General features: G+C 41.2%; 1 protein-coding gene across 12 annotated transcripts in view; it reads right to left on the reverse strand.

The window, feature by feature from the left end:
- Positions 1-27,591, reverse strand: part of LOC307026563 (uncharacterized protein) — a 117,352-nt gene that overhangs the window by 77,332 nt on the left and 12,429 nt on the right. For 11 of the 12 annotated variants that reach the window (XR_013804402.1, XR_013804403.1, XR_013804404.1 and 8 more), the window contains 6 exons: positions 26,667-26,737; positions 20,951-21,074; positions 19,305-19,487; positions 18,496-18,657; positions 11,124-11,207; positions 1,057-1,176 (listed from right to left, as the gene is read on the reverse strand). Coding sequence is in view for 8 of the 12 variants with exons in the window: in XM_079662058.1 (XP_079518184.1) it covers positions 1,057-1,176; positions 11,124-11,207; positions 18,496-18,657; positions 19,305-19,487; positions 20,951-21,074; positions 26,667-26,737 (744 nt within the window). In the remaining 4 variants the exon portion in view is untranslated. The remainder of the gene's footprint in view (positions 1-1,056; positions 1,177-11,123; positions 11,208-18,495; positions 18,658-19,304; positions 19,488-20,950; positions 21,075-26,666; positions 26,738-27,591) is intronic. The other variant, XM_079662060.1, reaches the window with a different exon arrangement.

Consider the following 27,591-nt stretch of genomic DNA (forward strand, 5'->3'; position numbering starts at 1 on the left):
CACACACACACACACACACACACACACACACACACACACACACACACACACACACACACACACACACACACACACACACACACACACACAGTGTGACAGCAATGCATTATCAGCTCTCATTCAATGATCCAACAGGCGCCTGGCATCAGATAATGAAGACGCAGCTCTTTTGGAAGCCTCTGCTATACAGACAATTAATTAACTAATTGGTCTAATGAGCTCGTTAAGGGCGTGCTTTTTTTGGCAGCTGGTGTGAATACATTAACGAGGCTAATTCAATTAAACAGGTGCAGATTTCACAGCTGCCTCTCTCAGGCAGGCAGGCAGGCAGGCAGGCAGGCAGGCAGGCAGGCAGGCAGGCAGGCAGGCAGGCAGGCAGGCAGGGGCACACACACACACACACACACACACACACACACACACACACACACACACACACACACACACACACACACACACACACACACACACACACACACACACACACACACACACACACACACACACACACACACACACACACACACTACAGGTGTTGTGTACATGCACGCTCCACTTGACTCTGATGTCTTTCTCAGCTAAACTTTGGCATTCGATCAAAAGCGTAATGATATGCATATCATGCGGCGTGTGTACATGTGGGTTTGCGTGTGTGTTTCACTCGGTGCTTGTGCCTCAATGGGCCGCTGTGCCTTTGAATCCAAAGTACAGCTCAATAAGCTCGAGCTGCTTTGGTAATCTGTATAATTGAAAGGGCATAAAACAAGTGGGTGGAAAACGTATTGAAGCGCTATGATAGCATACTTAAAACAGCATCCCAGGGGTCAACCAGTGATGTTAGCCAAAGCTACACACGCAATACAATTCTTAATTTGCTCCAAAGCTTTTTGAAAATATACAGTGTGGGTGTTTTCACAATATATTATTGGGCAGGTAGAAATAATGATGTTGCCAGTCAGGATAGATGTATTAAAAAATGTGTAACTGTAAATGTGGAAACGAACCCTGTCTTTTAGCTGAATATAAAAACACAAATAGTTTGGGTACACTTCTTACCTTTAGTCTTGCTGTATTCAGCTCTTCAGTTAGGTGGTTATTTATTTCCTCTTTCTCCTCCATCCTTCTCTCAAATAAAGCGCCAAGCCCGCCCCTTAAAGACTCCATTTTGGCCTCGGCCTGTAACACAGTCATGGGTTAATATTCATTCACCGTCATCAACTGTAGACAAAGCAATGACATGTGTATTGTAGTCACTCAAGCTCCTCTATTGGGAAAAATGACAATGAATCAAATTCTGATTGACAATGCGTGGAATTAAGAAGACACAATTGCAATAGAAAGAAATTAGACACTGATTGTCTAGAATGCTGCCATGACTTGAAATTCTACACACACACACAATATAGACAATACAGGTATTACCTGTACATATACAGTGTGGGTGGGCACACATAGATAACACACAATCATAGAGTGGGACTTCTGATGTCACAGGGCGTGATGTTTATGTGTGTTTGTAAATGTATATGCATGGCAATTTGGTGTGTTTGGTTTGTTATGGCAGCAGCTCCATTAGAAGCTCCCCCATTGGCTGACTAAAGCGCTGAGGTCGCTGGTTAGCTAAACTCCCATGGAGATGATACCACTGATTAATTTCCTCCTTCTTCATCTCCTCCACCCCCCTCCATCCATAAGTCCACCTTCCTTCCCTTCCCCCAGCCCCTTCAGCCACTGCTGAATATTAAATCAGTCCCTTTTTTTAATTTCCAGATAACCACGGTTCATTTTTCTCCGAGTGTCATATAGCCATGACATGGTGTAGCAGCCTATATATTAGGGATGGCTGATGTGAGTTATTGTTATTGTTATCTTTCTTCCATTTACTGCCTGTGTGTCCTACTGTACGCTATGCATGGTTAAATCATTACATCCACGTGTGGTACAAATATCGAATAACCACATTAGTAATTTCCACAGTGCTATGTTGCCGCCTTTAGAGCCTACAAGTCTTTGTTTCACCAGAACATAAATATTGCCCTGTGGTGTTTTGTATGGCGTTTGTTTCCTGCTGGTTTATAATTAAGTCTGTGTTTGACAGTACATATGTTTGTGTGTACACGTTGGTCAGGGAGAAGGAGAAGAGAGGTAAATCTATACTCCTGTAGTGTGTTTTATAGCGATTTTGATTTTTGCCACTAACACTTAGAGGCTGATGTTAAAGAGGGAACTGACACACACATAAGAAATACACAAGCAATCCTGACTGCAATCCTGCAGCTTGAACTATATATATTTTAGGGCTATACATTCGCAATATGGCATACTGCACTTCTCAAAACACAGGAGGTGTAATGGTTTTAAAATGCGTAATGTGTGTCCAAACACTAACTTTAACCTTGACCATCAGAGTAATGAAGTAAAAAACATAACTGTACTGTATATCAGAGAAAATAATCGCAATGAAATGTTTTTTTTTTACAATTTGTTCAACTCAAGTATATAAATATATTTATATACGTACATGTGTGTGTTTTATTATTCTATACACATGTGCACACACAGACAGACACACACCACAGACGTCATCACTCAATGTCCCAGCAGCAAATTCAATCTAACAATCTGAGTGGGCCCCTCTGAAAAATCTCTATGCCTCCTGCAACCCCCCGCCCCCCCCCCCACCCTTCTAATTCTGGCTCTTCACTAAATCACATGATGTTTTTATTTACCAATCTGCACACCTGCCTTTACTTCATCCTAATTCAAAACACTTGCTGACTAGACGCAACCAAACAACCTGTGTGTGCTCATTTGTGTTATTGTCAGTGTGATCAAATATTTGTTTACCCCTATATTTACACACAAGTTAACACTTTGCTATCCGATCATTATGCTTTGTCCTACATCCAGACTTTTAACAACAACAGCTGCTCTCCGGTTTTTTTTCTTCCCTTGAATTGTTGTGCCTTCCCATCATCATATTACTCCACGTCACCTGCTTGCATAGCCTGGAACCTCGCCCAGGAAACTGGGGAAGTGGGAAGTGATTTGGAAAAATGAGGGCAATAAAAAAAACACAGGGATGAATGGAGAGATGTGATATAGGGTAATATGCTAACCCAATCAGCGGGCTGCTGTTGCCGACAGTATAATCAACATATCGGCCTAATGTCATTACAGCTATATGAGAAATAATATTGCGTGAAATGATATTGCGCGGCGCGTGCACAGCCATGTGGAGCACACACGGACGAGCTAACACGTCCAGATGTATGCATCACCTACCACTTCCTGGCTGAGTCCTGCACACACACATGGCGACACAAAGACCTACAATTCTGCATGCACCTAATGCAGAAAAAATGACTACCCACAACCATCAGTTGTGCTTTTCTCATAATTTTAAAGAAAGAGAGAAATTGCCATTTATATGAAAAGATTCCACTTGTTCAAGACAATTAATTACTTTATGATTGAAATTGATTAGATACATTTAAAAAGGTGGTATTATTTGACCACACAGACAATTTCTTTAAAGAATACAATTAGGGCTATGGGCAGGATTAGTTTTTTCCCTACGAGCGCACACACACATCTGCATTTTTCTTGCATACACAGACTGCCCGATAGCTCTGACACAAGAGGATAATAGTTACTGTGTGGCTTCCATATCCTGAATGCATGAGGCCGCTGATGGCCTCTATTGATGGACACTGGCGTGAAGCCATCACTCAAGTTATGGAGCTTTAATTGGAGACAGCATAAAAACGATAAACCAAGAAACATGCATGGCTGAACAGCCCAATGTAAACCATTAATCATAGCGCAGGCAAAGACAAGTGGCCGCCACACACACACACACACACACACACACACACACACACACACACACACACACACACACACACACACACACACACACACACACACACACACACACACACACACACACACACACACACACACACACACACACACACACACACACACACACACACACACACACACACACACACACACACACACACACACACACACAGCTGCAGAGGCACACACCAGCTGCCCTGCACCACACACCTTTCATTTGGGTGCATATTTGCGCTCACACACACACACACACTCAGATCATGGCAGAGACAAGTGTCCCAGTCACATATTCTCATGATAGATGACCCATTTAACTTTGATTTCTGAGAGGAATGAGCTCGCCGGCGATACAGAGTTACCACACACACATACTTACTCATTCATTATACCCAAACATAGATACTATACATTGGGTACATACTGTACGTGTATGAACTCACAGTTTTTCATTTATTTTATATGTAAATAACAGCTTGCATTATTTTGTTTACACATGTATTCATCGTCTCTCTCTCTCTCTCTATGCCGTGCTCGGGCACATATGCAGTGCCTACCTATTTGCATGAGAAGGGTTATAATATGGGGATGATTTGTGATGCGAGCAATCAGAAGTGAAGTAATTCATCAGCGGTGGTGTCTAACACACATCTCCACAGGTCATAAATACAAATCTACACACACCTGCTTGTAAAATCTGCACAATCCCACAGAGGAGAGAATAAATCAGTAAAAAGTTGGCATGAAGACCGTTAATAACACAGAACGACACAAATGTGCTCTCATACACATCACACGCCTCACGAATACTTGGATTATAAAAAACCTGACACATGTTTGGATTTCATGTAGGCCTCGTTACATCTGTGAAGTCTGGGATAAAGGCACATGTGTTTGCAATATGAGTTTGTTTTAAAATGTTTGTTATGTGCCTAGCTGCTTATGTGCCTAAAATAAATGGAAAATAGTTTTACAGTGTGTTGACATGTCATTGTTTAATATCATATCATGACTAGGTGAGCTGATACTAGAAAGGGGAGACGAATCATCATCTGAGGTTCCTGGGGTACTATCCTCAGCGGAAATGGAAATAGATATGGGATGGCTAACATGCTAAAGTCTCTCAGGAAGTGGGACTATGGCTGAAAAGGGTTAACGTAGGCAGCACGTGACCTAATGTGAGAGGTTATTCGTCCAATGGGAAGCGAGTAAAAGCACTGAAGTAACTCAAGGTCTCAAGGCCGATGGGTTAAACAACTCAGGCTGACGTGAAACCTGAGCAAGGGGACACACAAATGAAAACATTCTCTGTCTGTACCTCTGCCTTATGTTATTGTACAGAAGTGTGGCTGCTGTAAACATATAAAATCATTGTTCCAGCTTGAGTCCCAGGAGCAATTCATTTTGCAAACTGATATTGCTGTAATCCAGTCCTTTTCTTATTTGGGGCTTGATTGCAAAGGTTCACACCCCAAAACAAATTGCACCCCCACCAAAGCCACTGTCCAGTGACATATTAGACAGTGTTGATATTTAGACAGATGGATGGTGCATTAAAAGGAATCCAAATACACACAAACATGAACAACACACACGTGCACGCACACACACACACACACGCACACACACACACATGTTCCATACAGCGGTTGCAGCCCCTCAGCGCTCCTCTGTCCTCACATGCTTGGTTTCCCCATCTAATTGCTGCCATTCGTCAGTGTGTGTGTGTCTGTGTGTGTGTGTGTGTGTGTGTGTGTGTGTGTGTGTGTGTGTGTGTGTGTGTGTGTGTGTGTGATGCCAAGTGCTCCTGTACTTTGTGTTATTGTGCTTCTTTTGTGATTCTGTCACTGTGCATTTACAAACAACTGTGGTGAAAGTAACAGAAGACACACACACACACACACACACACACACACACACACACACACACACACACACACACACACACACACACACACACACACACACACACACACACACACACACACACACACACACACACACACACACACACACACACACACACACACACACACACACACACACACACACACACACACACACACACACACACACACACACACACACACACACACACACACACACACACACACACACACACACACACACACACACACACACACACACACACACACACACACACACACACACACACACACACACACAGCTGTCACAGTGCCATAGGGCATACTAAACCTGTCAGCATTTAAACCTGCTGGCTTGTTCTGTGGTTTGCCAAGCGGAATTAGTCTCACATAATATGCCAGCCTCTTTATCGAAATCCAGAAACACCTACCTAAGTTATACGATATCAATATATTCATACAAACAGAATCACACTCAGTAATTAATTTGTTTGTGTTGTTCTGTCTGAAGCATTTTAACCACTCTACTAAAAGTGCAGATTTGAGGGACATGAGTAGAGAAAAGCAGTTAAATATCAGGTAAGTAATAAAAACGTCCACATACTTATCAAGGTACAGAATCCCAAGTATTGTTTTTATTTTTATATAATTTTTATATAATTAGATTTAGATTTTTTTTGTTTTTATTATTGGACATTTTACTTTAATTTTGTATGTTTATTTAAATATCTTTATCGCACATTCTTACTTTAACTTTGTATGTTCATTTAAATATTATTATTATATTGATTTTTATTTTATTATACATTTTACTTCTTATGTTTACAGAAATATTTAGATTTTTTATTGTCTTGCATTGGACATTTTACTTATAATTCTTATGTTTTTATAAATATATTTATTTCTTTTATCTCTTAATTGGATATTATTACTTTAACTTCTTATGTTGTTTCAAAGATTCTTTTATCTTATTCACTCATTCGTTCATGCAACACAGCTCAGCTTTCCCTGGGGATAAACAAAGTATTTTGATTATGATCCTGATTATGGAACAAATCAAAACTCTAAGTGCGTTAAACAAGTTAATTGCAACTTAACTTGACCTATATACTCATACTCATACATATTCTCATACTGACATGTAAACAAATCAGACTGACTCATTGCAATCATGAAAATATGACTGTGCTGATGAATAACCCCGCCTATGTTCTGGATGGCCGGAGTGTGTGTGTGACGGTGTTTGTGTGTGTTTAATAAGGAGGTCCACGTTATTACGTTTTTTTCGCATGTGCTTGTGTGTCTATGTGTGCATGTGTGTGTGTGTGTGTTCAACATGATAATTTGTCAGTTTATGTTGTGAGGGGGCTAAACAGATAAGCAATCCACGGCTCAATCCTTCATCCTGCTCTGATTATAAATCAGCTGGAGCTCTCAGAAGCAATCAGCAAGAGCAATCTGCAGCCTGCACAGACACCTTATCAATCAGAGGGGACCATCACACTGTCACACACACACACACTGGAGAAATACACACTCCCATATTGGTACCTTCCCGCATGCAGACAGCCGTAGACACAAAGGCAGGTACGCTGCGATTGTAATTCTACATCCCCAGCCTGCAGTGTCTTTCCTCCTTTTAAAACTTCCTTCTCTTTTTTTTTTGTTTTGTGAAAGGGGATCACAGAGTCGCAGCGAGAGTTTCATCCAGCGCGCTGCCTGGCGGCCACGAAACTGAACGGAGCGAGACACATCACTCCTAATTACAGTCTGATATTAATAACAGAGAAATATATTAATCTTGGAGGTAAACACTAAGCCGCTTAAAGGAAAATTGCAAATAAATCAGATTATCTTATAGGAATATCCTCCGAATGGGCCGGGGGGGTAATGAGAAACCAGGGCCCAGCCTCTCCTACCCTCCTCTCATTCCACACTCTCCTGCAGGATTGAAAAAGGTGTGTGTGTGTGTGTGTGTGTGTGTGTGTGTGTGTGTGTGTGTGTGTGTGTGTGTGTGTGTGTGTGTGTGTGTGTGTGTGTGTGTGTGTACGTTTGTGAGCACATCTGTGTATTTATAAATCTGTAGTACGACCCCCCCCCCCCCCCCCTTCTTCCTCCTCCTTCACCACCACCAGCATCCCCTCCCTCTCTCTGCTGCTGTATTCATTTTTCACCTCCAATTTTATTTTTTCATCAGTCGGGGGGGCGCCGCCGAGCAGATTCAATTAGGTTCAGTGATTGGGCCGCTGGCATTCAGCGGGGTCATGAAAAGGTTAAAGAATTCAGTGGCACAAACATGATTATGGCTCTGTAGCATTTGATCAAAAGTAAGGTTTGTCATGGCAAAGTGGAGCCCCTCTGTTTCTCGGACCGGGACCACCGGTTTGTCCAGAGTGTGAGAGCTGCTCCACGTGCTGGTGCAGATGATTCATACACTGCCTGGCAATTATGTGCTGAAGATACAGGCCGGGAGAGATATACAGACATGTGCACAAGCGTGTGTAAAAGGTGTGGCATGAAAAACACATGCACAGAAACATTCATTCCCTCTCTGACTCTGACACACACACACACACACACACACACACACACACACACACACACACACACACACACACACACACACACACACACACACACACACACACACACACACACACACACACACACACACACACACACACACACACACACACACACACACACACACACACACACACACACACACACACACACACACACACACACACACACACACACACACACACACACACACACACACACACACACACACACACACACTTCCGGAGAGTAGCAGAGTAATAAAGTCCACCCTTGCAGTGGAATTAAAGCTAGTCAATGACACTGCGTGCTGAGTACACACTAAATCATTTTTATATCCAGATGAAACAGCCAACATAATACCACCTCTGCACATGTAGCCAATATCACCTGGAGACTATAAAAAGAACTACAACAAAACAACAACTAATCAAATATCATATTGGATGTGTCAGATCCGTGTCAGAACAAGAGATTGATACTAAGTATAGGAAATATGGTACAATAACAGTGTGAGATCTTTTTATATTCAAAGTGACCAAGCAGAGAGCGCATTATGAGATATTGGATTGATAAACAGGCCGGGGTGCTGTTGTTCGGAGAGAACAATAACGTTGCTCCTGGGTTAGCAAAGATTGCATTATGATTTTAATGTGTTTTACAGACACAAGCCCTTCACTGAGAGGAAATTACGTCGATAAATAAGCAGCCTCGCATTTTAAAACAAAGGGAATCAGAGTCAATGAAAACAATATGGGGTTTGGTTAGTTTTAAATATCCTACACAACGCACACACATTCATAACATCGTGTGGAGTCTGAAATACACGATTCTGCATGACTTATTTAAACTTTATGGACAGATTCAGAATCTGTCATCTTGATGTATGCTTGTGTTTTTATAGGTTAATCTCAGAAAGGTTAATACTGAAACCTGGATCAATACTACAAAAGTTTAGAGTAAATTACATTTTAAGCATTTGATATGTGTAATCTTTGATGGTCAACATCTAGCAAGGACTAGGCATTTATCGAGATGTATCACATTGAGAATGTTGATAAAAAATCAAGATAAATGTTGATATATTAACTAAGCGGGTAAAGGTCAATGAAGGAAAAACTAAGAGAGTCTGGTGAATTCTGAAATGAACCACCAGTTCTGTAATGCAGTCTTTAAAACCAAGAAAAAACTATATTTATGGGATTTAAAATCTAGGACAATAACTAGTCTGATACCACAATATTGATATAGTATCAATACATAGCTCTGCCTTACTCAGAGCTACACACTACTATAATGTCCGATACCCATGCGTATTTCCACACACTCACACACTCTTCTTTCCACTCACACCTGAAGTTGCTCATAAGTAGATTCCTAGTGACAGTGCACGTCAATCATCTCATTTTGGGAGTGCCTGTCAATCATCTCCCCTCAAATCACCAGAAGTAGCAGCCATAAGGGAGCCTTCCCGCCTCCCACTCGCTGCCACTTCAGGTGTGGAACGGCAGACGCTGCCTGTCAATAGAGCTGTTTGGTCCTCCGGTCCCTCGCTGCGGCCCTAATTGCCGGTGCCACACTCAAATGTGTCCTACACTTCCCAATTCTTGTGAACCCCCAGCTCCCGCTAAGCAATCCCCCATTCCATACTCAGGATGGGTATTTACATGCCCCACACCGCGGAGAGCAAACAAGCTCATTTAAAAGTTCACATGCTAATGTGTGACATTTAATCCAAACTTTACACGGGGAAAAGGACACGCAACAATAGATTTTGATTCCTTTCTTGTCCGTGAATCTCATCATCTTTTGCCTTCCATATTTATGAGGAGGAAAAAGGCGGGACACTTTCGAGGGGAGCGAGGAGAAGGGACAGGGAGTTTGAAAATTGGACTTGACAGAGATATATTGTTATAATGTATTATTTATATTATAACATTCACTGACAAATTACTCATTGTTTAAGTTGACATGCACAAAATACAGTTGTTTTCCCTCATTTAAAAAAAAGACAAAAGTCATACTAAGCTGTTACTGTAATGAAATTCAGAATAGTCATATTTTGAATAAATATATTTTTTGTATAGCCAGGAGGTAAACACTCATAAAAAACCTGCTACAAACGTTTGTAGTATGAAATAATACCACAAACAATAAGAAAAGTTCATCGATTTATTGTCAACTTTAAATGGCTTCAGGCTAATATGTCTTATTAATGCAGTTGATTCCATGAGTTAAAACAAAATGAAACTCTTTGCTGTTTATAGGTTATAGTATATTCTAAAAGGCAGTATTTGAACGCTGGGCAAATGACAATTGAATTTCCCAGACACACACCACTCTGTATCATTTGCTATTTCAGAAGAGTGGAAAGAATGAAAAGTGGAAAAACCAGGAAGTCAGCCAGCGTTGTTGGGAGGGTTAGTCGGTGTGTGTTTGCATATCATTTTTGGTTTCACTGCCGCACGACATCCTATATTCCGATGTATGTTCAATCTAGACTTGAATGGGGTAATGTGTGTAATTTTTCTTTCAATCCACGATCACTTGCAGTAGGTATTTGGGTTGTGTTTGTTTAGTAATTTATTCTCCCCTTGGATGTGTTCTAAGCTAAAAAGATAAGATCAAACTCCACTGATCCCCCTGGGGAAACTGAGCCTTTTGAGGCCAGATGATGAATTTTCATTGCATTTATAATTCCTTTCAGGCGGAGGAGTCAAGCTAAGGGTGAGAGGGGAAACCACAGCTAAATGAGGATGACAGGGACACACATGAATGCAAGGAAGGTTTTTTTGTTGTGTTTTCCCATACCTCAGAGAGAAGCGCCTTCTCCTTCTGACGGGACCCTGACAGCTCCTTCTGCTGCCGCTCCACCTGCTTCCTGCTGACCGCCGACTACAGAGACAAGGGTGGGAAATGGCTCAATAAGAATAATGATAAGAATAACTCTGCTACACCAATGTGGAACACATACAAGTTAAGTAACTGAACAGCAATGGGGCATATAAAGGGAAATAAATAAAGACACAGGTGGACTTATGGTGTGGTTTTTTTGTAAGTACCAAATAAAAAGGGTTCTTTCTCTTTCTTCCTGTCTCTTTCTCTCTTTCACACACACACACACACACACACACACACACACACTCCCCACGCAGATCGACCAGGACAGGCCGGGGATGAGCACACCCCATCTGATCTGTGGCCCGTTCATTCATTAGACCCGTGCTCTCCCCTATTGATTTCAGCTTAAATAATGAGAAAGCTTATCCAAAAATCTTTAGCATTTGGGCTTCAACTTAAGGGAATCGATGGGGCCATTTCCCATTCTGAACAGCACATACGCAGGGGTTTTATGTACGGTGAACGGGACAAATCCAGATGCTGATAAATCAATAGGCCTTTTTGTCGATGGACAGGCATGCTTGCACACACACATACATGCAAACATGGACACACATGGCTGATAAATGGTATTTTTGAGGCAATTAAAGTGAGCTGTAAACATATGAAGGCCAATCAATTGGCCAGTGAGGTCTATTATCAAGGCTTTAACACTGATTTAGAAGGGGCTTAAAGGAGCCAGCAGCTTTAAGTGTGCCACAGTCACTTATGCAGATCGGCAGCTAGAGACCCGAACAGATCAGTGCTGCACTCCACTAAGCTGCTCACACAACAACAGGGTCACACTACACAAACTCAAAAGTGCTGCACACAGGGAAAGGTGAGTGAATGAAAATGTGCTTCTACCTTAAAAATCACATTTTTGTTTATTTGCTTATGTGAAGTTCTATTATTTAACCAAGCCTGATATAGAAAAAAAACACCTTTCACCAATATTGTAGCAACACATTTATAAATGCCGCTTATGAAATCTTGGCAAACAAACAACGTGGTCAGACAATATTAACTTCCTCTTAGCCATAGGCATTGTCGAAGAATTGTATCATTTATTCTCTCCATAATTCATTTTCTTTATACGCAGTTTGCATCTAGGTGAAATAAGGAGAGGGGAGGGGTGGACAATTCTATTTTATAAGGGGTAGACAAGCTTGTTAGGAGGAAAACGAATACATCAGCGCTGTCCAGCCTCCAGGCTCCCCCCCACTGCTTCCACTTTGCTAAAGGTGAGACACGTGTGTTAGCCAAGCTAACCTACAGACAACATTTCCCTGAGGTAATTGGTTCCGCATTAATATTCATTTGATTCTGTATTCAGCTGCTATGACAAGCCTCCCTGCTTTGATGCTCTGTGCCTATGTCCACCACACAAGGTTTAACTATGAGTTTAGATAAACACTCACATATTTAGGGCTATTTCTTCTGAAGAGAGATATAAGTGAAGCTTTCTCCCCTCTGAGTGTTACATTTGTCTCTGGTTTCTCTCATGTTGTCTTGTTTCAGTCTGGTTGATCTGGTGTGTGTGCATGTGTGTTTCTGAGGCATGACATTTCAATTGAGCGTCCAATCAAATGAGAGGACAGGCAGCGAGGAAGGTTGGGGAGTGACGAGGGGTGCGGGGAAGTTCGACCGACCGTTACCATGGTGAACCACTTCTGTCAAAACCACCAAGGTCACAACTGCTGACCTGCAGTGTTGTGGGACTGCTGAATAGGAAACTGTACATGGACATGAGGATGTATCTTTCCTTTCCCAATGTATTATGTTCTTTCTTCACAAACCTTTTATTTCTCTCTGTTGGTCATCGTTCTTTCTCTCTATGTAGTTTGTTCATCTCCTTCTCTTTTCTGTCAATGTTTTGGTGCATTTCCATCTTTCAACCTTTTATATTTAGTTTTAAGACGGAATGATTGAACCATCCTATGGTGCCAGGAGACCAAACCGTCATTTTCTTAAATTGCAATAACAAGCATTATGTTGTACTATTAAGGTGAATAAGGTCAACTGTTGCACTAAAACGTTTCCAAATAGAACAAAATAAATAAAAACGTCGGCAGGTTTCAAGCTTGTAAGTACATTGATATGAGGACTTGTCTTCCTTTTATGTCTTCTCTTCACCATATTTTAAAAACTATCCCCTTTTCTTTTTTGTTCTTCTGTGTTTCTTTCATCTTCTTTGTTTATCCCCCTCTTCTTCTTATGTCTATGTATCTCCACATTTCCGCCATTTGGCCTTTCTTTCTTATTTAAGATTGACTAATTGAACCATTATGAAGCCTGTGGTGTTGCTGAATACATTATGTATGTCCTGTGCTGGTAGTGAGTCTGTGCACGGCCTGTTTTCAGTCATTATAATTCCGTTTTCCAACACACAGCCATTGTGCTAGTCTGGGGTTAGGGGAGATGGTATGATAAAATATTGAGGGCGAGCAAGGCAGCTGCAGATGCTAGCTGTCATGTGTGAGCGAATGAATGTTATGACAAGCATGTTTAAACATTCATGCGGGGAGGAGAGTTTAGGAGGGCTTTTCATTAACACCAATATGTCTTCGTCTCCCTGGTGCAGACACTGCTGGTGTTAGCATGACAACAACGGGGAGGAGAGGAATTAACATCTTGAGAGGAGACTGTCACAGACACACGCATAAAGAGAGGAAGCAAACAGTCTTGAACGTGAGCACACAGGAACGTACACATTTTTACAGTGGCTGAGTACTTCCTTACATCCAACATGAAAAAGTCTCAAGTAAAATTGGCACTCCGCTTTCAAACTCTATAAGACAGCGAGACAACGTACTCTTGTTTACCACAACAACTATCTAAAAGTGTAACGCCGCGTTCTGAGCTGATCAAATGGCTCAAAGTAGAACGGAGCAACACATTCAAACGGAAGGAAACAGGAGTGCACAACAATGACATAATAGAAAATTATTTCTCAAAGGAAGAATAAAGATGTGGGAGGTTTCTAGGCCAAACTTACATCACCCAGCACGCTGTTAGGCTGTCAGGAGATTTGACCCAGTAGCATTCTCTTGACAGTTTCTGGAGACTAGAGAGAAGAAAAGCTATTTGTGGCGTTTGTTGGGAGCAGAGCAACGGCCAATCTGTTTGCATAACCTTGACACAGCTTGATGAAGGTGGGGGCTGAAGTAACAGCACTGTGCTAAATGGATGAACACTGTTTCAATGTACTGTACAAAAAAAATATTTTCTTTTAATCTCTTACCTAAACCCCATTTACATATCTGTGATGAAAAGCACATGGCATGCACACACAGTAGTGCAGCAGAGCTCAACATCATTATACTGTTACTGCATGTTATTATAGGTAATACACTTTTTAGCTTATAAAACTCCACCAAATGGAGTGCAAAATCAATACCTATGCTGATGATCTCGTGAAGTCAAATCAAGGCAGAGGAGAAAAAAAAGGAGCATCACGTATCCTCAACATAAGTGGCTTTGACTTGAAAAATGTGTTTGCATAACATGAGCTTTAGATAATGTCATAAATGGCTTTAAATGCCGCAAGGTGCATTAAAAATATGCACAGTCATCGCTTTTCCCCGCACCTTGATGCAAACATTTTGAATTAATCTAGTTTTCACTGGTCAAGCAATTCCATTTTGATATTTAAATGTGGTGTGTGTGTGTGTGTGTGTGTGTGTGTGTGTGTGTGTGTGTGTGTGTGTGTGTGTGTGTGTGTGTGTGTGTGTGTGTGTGTGTGTGTGTGTGTGTGTGTGTGTGTGTGTGTGTGTGTGTGTGTGTGTGTGTACGCATGCTCTTTCAAGACTAATCTAATCAGTCTTAAATCAGATAATAAGCCAAGGACACAGAGAAGATGACTCAGCTAATGTGAGCACGAGCTAATATTAGCATCTCACCCCTGTTGGAGACCTGCGCTGCATCCAGTGTTTGGTCTTCCCATTACAAAAGTGCAGGCTTTGGCCGGTAAGCCGCACAGTTTAGCTCACTACTGTGAATTCCATTAGCACATTAGCGAAGGTGCCATGACCTCATGCTAATGTCGGGAGAGCATTTAAAACCTCAGTCATTTTTTAAAACACCATAAGGCAATTTTGAAGGTAGCCATTAAACCAGTGATACCTCATTTACGACCCATGGGCCAAATTTGGTCGGAGGGTGGCATTTATTTTATTTCCAATGTGAATTTTTTTGGGTGCTTTTAATGAGAATGAAGTGTTACATTGCAAATACAAATGTCCAAACTGAATAATAGAGCTATGATTAGAAAAAGTTTAATTAGAAAATTAGGAATTCTTAAAAATCTTAAAAAGTATTATACATGTTAGTTTATTAAATGGCCTGTGGCTTCCTGTCATTTTGTAAAAGTGGCCCCGGGTCATAGTAATTTCAGTATTTGTTTAAACTGTTTAAAGTAATTAAAATAATAATTTTAAAAAAGGTAATCCAAATGAATGTATGTATAGGTGACTGTAAGACTTGTTCGACACACCTTGTAACTCTTATTATCATGTCAAAACATTCTGAGGTTATGTTTTAATTGAAGAATATGCAAACACTGGCGCACCTATGCAAACACAGGTGCAGAGAACCGTGCCAGAGAGCCAAACAGATACACCCATGAACATGAACACCCAGTAAATACAAGTGTGTGTACGCATGAACTCTGACTGTTGATTAAAAGCCAGAGCATGGAGTTGACTCGGGTAGGCGGTTGTGCGACACCACAAATCTGGGAGACTTCCTGTAAGACATAAATCTGTTGTGTTCTCTCTCTCTCTCTCTCTCTGTACGTCTATCTGTGTGTGACTCTCTCCCTCGCATAGGCACAACAAAGACAGTCTTGTCTGGGTGTCTCCCTCCCTTAGCTTCCCAGCATTCATTAGACGCACAAGGAGCTGTGGTCAGGTTCAAAGAAAATCTACATTCTTTCTCTTTCAGTCACTCATTCATTCCCTCTATCTTTGGGCTTTGAGCTGGCGTTTTCTCTTTTCCCCCCTCCCTCTCTCTCTCCCCCTCTCCTCTCTAAACACTGTCTCTTCCACATGGCCCGGATAATGAGTGGTGAAGCTAAACGAGAGGAAACACAGCTCACTATTAGGATGGGAACGCTGACTGAAGGTTTTAAATAAACGGAGAGAACTTGAGGCCAAATTGTATTTCCAAGGACATAAACTAATGGAACAGGCAGACATTCCCTGAAAAAATATACACTCTTTTTAAACTACCATAATAATTGTAAAAATATACATGTCCATGTGGATCTAACTGGCACAAGGCAAACAGAAATGTGCATAACGGCATTTATCCTCTCATATGTGGAAAACACCGTTAACATGAATTAAATCCCATGTATTCCTTTGGTGTGGAAAGGCTATTATCCGGCATTCAAAAGTAGAACAATAAAGTCATGAAAAAAACTGAAATGCTTGATTATGTCATTGAGAGTTAATTAGGCAAATGTGTTTTCTTAAGTGTCTCTGATATGCTCTCAGGCAGAGAAATCCACACCCACACATAAACACACACTCTATGAGGTTAATTGGGTTATCTAGGCTGATTAGCATAACTAATTAGGCTGCTTGTTAACGGATACAAATTATTTATTCAATTAGCGCTCAGTGTGTACGGATGAAGCTGTGCCTGTGTATAGATCATCATTGGCACAAGTTCAAAAATGAAAATGAAGCGAGGCTAAGTAGGCATGAAGAGAGACCTGTGGGTGTGTGTGTGTGTGTGTGTGTGTGTGTGTGTGTGTGTGTGTGTGTGTGTGTGTCTGTCTCTGTGTGTGTGTGTGTGTGTGTGTGTCTGTCTCTGTGTGTGTGTGTGTGTGTGTGTGTGTGTGTGTGTGTGTGTGTGTGTGTGTGTGTGTGTGTGTGTGTGTGTGTGTGTGTGTGTGTGTGTGTGTGTGTGTGTGTGTGTGTGTGTGTGTGTGTGTGTGTGTGTGTGTGTGTGTGTATGCTTCATTTATTTATTCTACCCACAGATGCTCACCATCAGGTGCCAGACACCCCACCCGTCCACACGCAACATGCCATGCTGTAGCTCTTAAACCCCTTAATCATCATCATTAGCACGTGTTTAGCATAATTAGCATTGTTTAACAGAGCCAGTCACAGCGACAGACATATGTCACCATCCTGGCACCTTTCCAGGCTGCTGAAGAGCCTCTTGTCCCCATCAGGAGGGTTTATACAACATTTGCATGCTCTCACTGATTGCCGACGGACACCGTAGCAGCCGATGTTCGCAGGGCGTTCTGACGTAACGTGTGCAGAGATGTCCAAAGGGCTGATTTCTTCTTCTGATGGCAAACAGCTTGTAACAGTTATATGAGTTAATGGAACAATGCTGCGCTCATTCCACCAATTTATTCATTCACAAATGCAGATGCCGCCTTTTGTTTGTGATGCTTAACATGCACTTCGAGCCGACAGTAAACACGAAAGGAGCAAATCAACAACACTCCTCTAGTCTCCGGCTCGCGAGTGAAAACTCACAAACACACTCCAACACTCACAAATAACCAGAGAGGGAAAATGAAAGAGAGAGGCAGCGCTACATTTACTGAAATTAAACATTTTCTCATCAGCCTGAGGGTGCAGCAGACCCACTAATGTATTATTCATCCCCACTTCACAAAGGAACATTAATCAATTATGAAGATATGAGGATCTTAAAGTATAGAGGAGAGACGAAGAGCGGCCCGTTCGTATTAATATGCGGCCGCAATCGTGCAACCCCCCCTCCACCCCCCACCCCCACGCTCCTCAAATCAATATTTTGCAGATTAATTTGGAGCGGTTGTGGCGAGATGGCAGGATGGAAGGAAGGAGGGGGGTGGAGGGGAGGAGAGTGTCTGAGGTCTGAATTAAGGTGAAGTGTTTTTCTGTTTTTCTTTTTTTGTACAAGTCTGCGTAAGCGCGTGTAAATATGCTGTCTTGTGTCGAGCTGTAAGTAAACAAACTGCTCAATTAGGAAAGCTGTATCATAAAAAATAAGACTTAAAGTTGTCCGTCTAAGTCAGAGCCTGGAGAATAAAAAGTAAAAAATGAAAATATTCTGAGTTCAAACAAGGAGAAACTTTATCTAAACATTATTAAAATTGCAATTGAATGATTTGAGTCATCTTTTAATTGTGGATGAAGGGGGGGATATTTTGAGTTCACGGGGGAAAGAGAATCATTTCATACACAACAATTCGAACGAAGGAAGCAAGTAAATAATATCACATGCAGCCACGTGTACTTATGACCCATTGTGGAGTTTGGTTAAAACAATAGATCATATGTCAACTCGCCTCAGATTTCAGGACATCTGCCTTTTTGGCCCACGGTCCAACAGCCTGAGCACGGGCCTTTTCATACTTCAGCTTCTGCTCGTTTTCTCTCTGCCTCCATTCCTCCTCTTTCCTCCCAAGTTCCTCCTGAAGCTTCCTCGCTCTTTCATCCAGCTTGGAGAGCTAGTCAGGAAAAAGGTGAAGGCAGTCACATGGTGTATTATGTAAAAACAAATGAGGTGCAAGTCACTTCCTCTCAAATGAAGACATCAAGAGGTCCATTGCTAGGCAACATCATTTTAAACAGCTCAAAGTATTTATATTGAATGCTGCTTTAGATTGCTAATACAACACATGTTAGATTTACAAATTAGCTTGTTTGCAGTTCATGATTGTTCAAAAAACATATTTTATAAATATAATAAAATACACTCAAAGGGTACATTTTACTCCTGAATTTGTGCTTTTACTTTAGACACAAACTTGTACATAATTAGGATATGAACTGCAGTACTTAATACAATTCTAATGCAGTAATTTCTTTCATTAATTTCAATTTCAAGTGTTATTAATTGCTTTGTTTCGGGTCAAGATTATTCATATACTGTATATATAATGAATATAATAAAATATCAGTCAGGGTACATTTTGTTCCCCAACTTTTGTTGTTGCTATAAATTAATTTAGCTTAAGTGATCTTACTTGAGAGCAGTGAGAGGCTGGCGCATCTGATTACAATTCAGAGTTCAAACACTCCCAATGGAGCATTTGAACATTGTTGTACAATGTAAAAGCAAAAGATCTGAATCCTTGCTCCACACTGTGCCCACCTGAGTGCGTGTGTCAGTGCCCTCTTGTAGTCGCAGCAGCTCAGAGGCCGCCTGCAGTTTGGTGATGCAGACGCCTCTCTCTGTGATCTCCTTCATGTTGTCTTTGTGGATCCTATGCAGACATGAGAGCTCGCTCTGCAGGAGCTCCAGCCTCTCACGGCTCTCCAGTGTCTGGGCTGCAGTCTGGGCCCGGAGGGAGTTCAACAGTTAAACATTATCTCAGAGGAAGATGAGTCTATCTATCTATCTATATTCAGTAATCATTTATTCAACTCTTTTGTTAAACAACTTTTAGTAGTTATTGTAGATTGTCATATACCATGACATACATGTTTATAGCTAGTAAAACGGCTAAAGTAAAACAGCCTTTTTTACTTGAATTCTACACTTTTTTTGTTTTTTACGAGACAGGTCAGGGTCAGACTGTAAAGAGGAGCCACCAGGTCACAGAGAGGATAACGGCATGGGTTATGTAAAGGAAACACTTCAACCACGTTAGTCATTCCCATATCATTAAAGATGAAACCCTTCTACACTGACACATTCAAAGGGATAACGTTGTACACATGCCTTTATTTCCATTGCTACGGATATCATTTGTTTTAATTGGGCCTCATAGATGTCAGATTCTGGGAATGTTTTGCGTTATACACAAACTGGCTTACTGCTAACGAACAGAGATGAGACTTTATTAAGTGTGTGTGTACACGAGTCTGTGCCAAAAGATCTATCCGTGCATCTGCATTGCAGATGTACCAGTTAAACGGAAACACAGGCAGAATGAAAAGATATATCAACATTTGTTGAAAATATAATTAACAGAACAAGCTCCAGTTACTCCGCTTGTTTCTCTTAGGCTGTGTAATCACACAAACCACTAATTAGCTGCAGTGCAAATGAGACAACTCACAAGCAGCATAAACAAACAGTAACCAGCCAACACACACATAAACAACCAACAAGCCGGGTTTACCACAAGCACAAATGCATGCGTGCGTATGTGTGTGTGCATTTCTGCAAGCCTGTGTGTATTTACGCGTGTCTTAACCGTAAGCCACAGAAGACAGTAAAACAGCGGTGGGTATAATTTAGTGACACCCTGTAAGGAGGTGTGGGAAGGCCGTAAAAAAACTCTCCCTTTTAATCCCGGCCGGCGACGCCATGTTTGTTACCCCCGGCTCTGAGATATGCCGGTAATTCATCACACACGCCTCGGCTTCCTGTTAAACCTGGCTGCACATGGAGCGCTTCCAGCACAGCTGCCAAACCAATATCGTAAAAAGAAAAGAAAAACTCCACTCCTCAGACAGCCTTCTAAACAATAACAAGCACTCTGCAGAGAAATCACCTTAACAAGTCATTTAATTGTGTGGGCAGTCTTAAAACTGCTATGAAAATAATAGGCTAAAATGATAGGAATTAGTTTCTTTGTTCATGTCTGTCTCATGTACGGAAAACACTTGATTGAACCAAATAGCATGCAGGTGTATGCAATGAACTGTATTCAATTACATTTGAGAAATAGGAAATATTAAGAAAGCTAAATGATCTTAATAATAAAGCAGATGTCAAAAGATTGGGCAATATCTAGATGACATTTTGTGTAGTGAGTGATCCTGTAGTTTGAAATACCTTTGGTTGATTACCTTTTGCTTCTGCTGGGAATTCTCTCTGAGCGTCCTCTCCAGATCACAGATGACCATGTCCTTGGTTTGCAACTGGATTTTCAAGTCTTCTAACTCCGATGTGATCTGAACCAAGGAGACAGCGCTGGAGCAGAACAACAGAGAGAAAAAGAAAAGAGACGAAGATAAATGACAAATAATAACAGGAAAAAACGGGGAATTCAAAAACAGGTTGTAGTGGTGGCTCACTTCCTGTAATTATATTCAATGTAAGCTGCCAGTATATTCCCAGGTACCATTTCCAGTATGTGTATTGAATATGTTAAATATCTTTATATGATCTCAATACAGTCGTTATCTTCAAGGCCACTCTTGATCCTGGTTTACTGCATTTAAAATGAGACAAAGCTAAGTCAACCTTGACAGTTACTGTAATTAAGATGCTTTATTAATTCATGTAATGCTCTCTGACCTAAAGTAATATATAAATAAGCAATCCACTATATGAACAGCATGCCGTGTGTACAAAATGTAATATGTGCTTTATGAGAAACATCTAATTCAAGAGAAGCAAAGAGATGCTGAGCCTGGTGAAATTTGTGCTAGGTGAGAGCAACTGGAGTGTGTGTGTGTGTGTGTGTGTGTGTGTGTGTGTGTGTGTGTGTGTGTGTGTGTGTGTGTGTGTGTGTGTGTGTGTGTGTGTGTGTATTCCGGCAGTGAAAATATGTTAACTCTGCCCAGACACCTTTCTGAGTCACCAGTGACAGCTGTCACACACCCAAGATGGAAGGAGAAAGAAAAAAAGATCACACAATTCTGCAGTACTCTTCACAATCTCACTCACACACACACACACACACACTCACACACACATTCATATTTACCAGCCTCCTGAGATGAGTTATTCTGATGAAACTTTGCGCAGATTAAAAATGTTAAACTCACATTTGATCAAGCGTGTCTACACGTTCGCAGCAAGCAGGGAAGGAAAGGCAAGATTTGACAAAAGTGACATGTGAGTGGATAGAGAGCGCTGAGAGTTAAATCTTTCACTTCAGGAAAAAAAAAAACTTTTCAGTCAAATGGAGTAAAAGCCACAGAGGAGAGTGTGAACAAACTGACTTTAGATTACAGTCTGTTTCTGCATCTAAAAGGGAATGGAGTGTGTGCTGCCGCGCTATCTATTCCCTTTTTTTTTATTCCACTCTAACTACAGTGTTCCTTTGTTATGAATTATCACTTTGCCGAGCATTTCACTAAGAAAATCTGTTTTAAAAAAGAATGTTAAGTGTACTCCTAAGCATGCAGAGAAGCCTTTATTATGTATATAAATGTGAGGACAAAGACAATCTTTCCCCAAAGATATGCACAAATAGCAATCCTTCTACAGTTGCATTAAAACATGATTATTTTAGGGCCTTTTTAAGGGAGGGAAAAGCTTGGTCTACACATTAGCATTTGAAAAACTTATTTTCCTTTCAGTTCTTTGAAGAAATACTTAAAATCAGCCCACATTTAGTAGAGATTATTAAATGACGAATGGTTTGAAATGGGAACTAGTTGTAAATGGAAAGAGGGTTTTTGAATGAAAAGCAACTGCAGCCAATTTCATCCTTATTTTCACCTTCACAGTGGGATGGTTAGAGTGCTGTGTGCACGACAGAAAACACTCACTAGCTGAGATAAGGAACATCACTTTGTCTTGCCCAAGTATTCTTATTAAACACACATATGCACACACACCCAGCTTTGAAGTCAACAAAGATTGAAAAATCCAAGAAAATAAGCACAGTTTGTATTACTTAATGGTACGTAAGGTTCTATTTTCTGCACCGTTAATGGATGAGACTGAATTTAATACGACAGGTCGAGGCTGCATTTTATAGTTTTTTCACTAGTTTTCGGGAAATTAATACAAAAACAATGTGACCTGCAACAAGTCACAATGCAAATGTATTCATGTGATTTAATGTGTGAATATGTGTGCATGTGTGGGTGCATATCAGGTCATGATTATGCATGTAACAAATGAGGTTATATGATTTACCATATTGTTATATACAATAAAGCAGTTGTGCTAAACAAATGACACAATGTCAAACCAACAGATGAACAGGGAATTCCGATTTAGAGCCCTAAGTGTTGTTATGATTACTGTGCGGACAGAGAGCAGGGTGTGTGTCTGTATGTGTGTGTGTCACCGTGAGTGTGTGTGATATTAAAGTCGACTCTCGATATCTCAAGCTGTCACTCAGGCCTATTAGGCAAGGCTAACAAAATTAGTCATGAATATGCAGTAATAACATGCAAATTGCCACCCCTTCCCCCTGCCGTGTGTGTGTGTGTGTGTGTGTGTGTGTGTGTGTTTGTGTGTGTTTGTGCCTGTATGTTTTTGCCCTCAGGGCTATAGACATTGGCTGTGTAAACCCAATTCTTTCTACATCATTACAGCAACAAGACATAATTCATAAGAATAATATAAACATGCATGTAGCCTGGCATACTTGCACAACAAGCACACACACACTTACACACACACACACACACACACACACACGCATGCACACCACACAGGACACAGGTGGGTCCCCTCCGCTGCCCTCTTCATATGCCACGGCTAATTTACTGCAGGCTGCTGTTTAACACTTTTACGTAGAGAAAAGCGCTTTTAGATTCCCAGTGCCGTGTTTAATGCTTAAACACACACTCATTTGTGCGTGTGCGTACACAAACATGTAGATCGTCTGTTGCCTCCGTGTCCCCAGGGTGATGTTTGACACAGCCTGGGTGCTGCCACAGCAATTAACCCCCCTGTTAATGAGAAGAGCTCTGTCAAGCAGCCAGATGGCACCGCCTGGCACGCTGCCATTTACACACACACACACATGTGCATGGGCACACACACACACCACCCTGTCTCCCCCTGCTGTACACCTAACTGTTGCTGGTTGACAGTGCCCTGCGCCCCTCCCTCTTCTTGCCTTCTCTCCTGCATTGTCTTCCACGGCACTCCCCCCCCCTCCATCTCTGGCAGCTGCTTATCCATGCAGCACTGCAGATGTCACAACTCACCAGCTGAGAAAACAGCAGGGGAGGAGAGGAGAGGAGAGGAGTTGCATCTTCACATTTGACAGGGAAGCCACCAAGTGCATGACGATTTATAGATTTATACATGATTGATTGGTTGATTGATTTTGGCATTAGTTGTGTTCAGAGTTTTTTTATTACAGATTGTAGAAATGTAGGAGTTGCATTTAACTTTCTGTTCATTTTTATTCTATGTATATAGTTGCTTATTCCTGCATTTATCTCGCACCATTGTTCGACTTGCACTTCTTATGTCTTAAGTATAATGTGTGTTGCACTGTTGGAGGAGTCTTAATATTTTTTGTTTGCCTAGCTAGTCTGCATATGACAAAAACAATCTTTGAATCTTGAATTGTTTCTAGAATCAGCTGTATTATTATGAAATGTATATATAAATCCATTTTTTGAGAGAGTGTGATTGGTATGTATGCTGTATATTTCCTGCTGTGTGAGTGTTAATGAGCGTGGCACTTGGCCGGGGCACGGCCCGCTGTGTCTGCCTGTCTGCATGTCCACACAGCAGCCCACCAGGCCGGCGTATTGATCAGTTAGCTTGGCCTAATAGGAGAAGAGGAGCCTGACCTGGGAAAGTCAATATGGAGAAAAAGAGACATATCCTCCTCCCGTCCTGAGAGAGAAGTGGGAGAGAGGGAGAGAAACAGAGTGGAGAAATAGAGTCAGAGATACAAAGCAATGGGCATCTTCTGGAGACCTTGAACAATACAAAATAAATGGGGAGAGAAGAATCGGGAGACTGTCGGGTAAACAGCTGGACAATAGCAACACAAGCAGGGAAATAATAATGTAGCAATAATGAAGCTCCAGTCTCCCAAGCCTAAATATCTTATCACTTCAGAACAAAGAAAAGTTTTCAGTTGAATTAGAACAGTTACACTGAGGGATAGTGCCGGAGTGGAAATAAAGTAAGTTCCTACCGGTCCCAAATGAGAATCAGGATATTCTGTCAAAGCTTTTTCTTTTTACCTAACTAACTTTCAGCATTTGACTGTTTTTGGCAAAGGAAAACAGCACTAACTCAAGTGTGAACAACTCTGCAGGATATCATACTAGGGGAAATAATTAAACAATGGGAAGGAAGTGGGAAAATAAAATACTGACACCCACTCACACATCAATACATCGATAGATCAATCTGTGTGTGAGAGTGTGTTCTGCACAGCTTTAATATATAAATAAATCTGTAGATAAACAAAAAACCAGAGGAAAAACAAAAGTAGATAAAAGACTTAGGTTTCACCATGCTCACATTTACACACACTCACACACACACACACCTGGCTGAGTGATGCTACCCTGGAGGGTGGCTTCAATCTGATGTGTTTAATGTTGACGCTGGTGGCAAGAAACACACACACTCACCCACTGTTTCAACCTGCCTGTCATGAGTCCTGATTTACTCATTTCATTTTTTTTATTATTATAATATGTGCAGCCATTTAAAACGCTCAAGGTGTGATGCAAATCCCCGCGCCTCTGACAGCCGGCACGCTGACGGAGGATCCATCACGCCCTTCGGTGCCTCTCGCAGGAACGGCAAAGAAACCGCAGCCGCAAACTCAATTGTGCCAAATTGTGCCAGACCACCAATTCCTGCTCAAGTTTAATTGGCAGCACTGCAAGCTGTCAAACTACTGACTGGTAACGTCGAACCGGATTCGCCTGTGTTCCTATTTTTCATATTACAGCTTCTGAATAAAACAATATTGAATGGAATTTTATGTTTGCAAGGCATTTGATTTATTTCATGTAATCACACTAAACCTTACAATGCCAACTTCTAGAATGTAGTCTAGGACAGAAATGTATTATTATCCATGTTGTCACTTACAGTAACAAAGTATATTTACTCAAATACTTTGGTGAGGTACTTCATCAAAGTATTTCCATTTACTCTACGTCTCAGAGGCAAATATTGTTTTTACCCCATTACATTTACAGTATTCAGGTTTATAATGCTATATATTATCAATGCTGTCAGTGCAAGACATCAATGGAAAATTGAGGTTAAAAAGTAGTGTTAATGTGTATGGTTGCAAAATAAGGTAAATTTAATTCAATGTTTTTTCTGCAGGATACTTTTAATGACAAAATCAGAGTTTGCTCGGCTGCTAAAGGAAGTTACTTTCCAGCCGAAGCTCAACATATATAAAAGTTGACTCATTTGGTGAGTCCAGGCGTCTAGCTAAGGATGTAAACATCTGGAATAGGCACATATGTATGAGGATGACCATTTAGATTCAGAAAATGCTTCTTTCATTGTCAAAATGTGCAAAAACCTAGAATGAAAATCTGCCTTTCCAGAAAGTAGAAACAGAACAAGTCTTCAGGGGCCTTGGAGCTCTGCATGGTGGGAAATATCATATAGGGATTTGCATATTGCCAAGGGGGACAGAGATGTTCCAGCGACTCCCCGAGGAGCTCAACCCCCCCCCCCCCCCCGAGGAGAGGCAGAGTCCCCGAGGCCGACTCTGTTACCTCTATCTACACTGGGACCTGCATGTGTGTGTGGGCGATTCATAAAGTTATTCTTAAGAAGTTAGAAGTCATTTTAGTCGAGGGTAAACTTTTACCTGGGGAAAAAAGCCTTGTTGATGAGGGGGAATCTGAGTGTGGCTGTAACTACACATACCTGTGTGGGATGTTAGCCGCAGGTCCAACAAGCTCATCCAGAAACAAAGTCCTCAGATCAGCCTCAGACACCTGGGGGAGATATGAAATTACATCCACATTATTGAGTCACATGGGGCATGTACAGCAATTATTATTCATTAGTCACAGACATGAGGAGATTAAGAAATGTTCAACTTGAAGCCTCTTAAACACCATGGCAGCAAAAGACAAGGTCTTCATTTCAGTTTGAGACTGAAAAAACGATTAATTCAAGGGAAAAGTCTGCTTTCCTCTTTTTCAAAACGGAACACAAATAACAAAAATCTAATTAAAAAAAGATGACAAAATCAAATAAAGAGGAAAATAATCTAAAATCTAATTGAATTATGATTACTCTAATGACTTAATGTAGCTGTCCGGTTTGGGGATAAAAGCATTTGACGCAATAGTGGCACAGGAAGTCACTCGCTCTGAAAGAAGGCCATTGAATTGAAGAGAAAGTTGAGTTCATAGATAAAGAGTACATGAGCATACTTAAACACACAGAGACTACTGTTCGCTTTGTGATACTGAATAACTCTTTGTGTTTCTTTGTGACTGAACGTTGGTTAGTGGAGGAGATTTGAAAAATATAGCTCACAATTTTGGTTTTGTAAGGTCAACTCATACTGTTACTGTACATAAGATAATGTTACAACATGAATGAAGCCTTACAATTACAGTCGCCCAGCTTTTTGATTACTATCAGGACTATTATTGGAGAGCAAATTAGGAGATGTGTGGAGGGAGTTAGTGGGAAGTACAGAGAGATAAAGAGTCAGACTTACAGAAAGAGGGGGGGGGGGGGCTTGAGAGAGAGACCCAGCAGTTCTGGTGAAATATCGGCCACTCTATTGCTGTGGTGACAGGGGTCACTCTGGGAAAAGGAAATCAATGCCGAGAGC

This window comes from Notothenia rossii, assembly GCF_949606895.1.
Source record: "Notothenia rossii genome assembly, chromosome: 12".
Classification (NCBI taxonomy): Eukaryota; Metazoa; Chordata; class Actinopteri; order Perciformes; family Nototheniidae; genus Notothenia; species Notothenia rossii.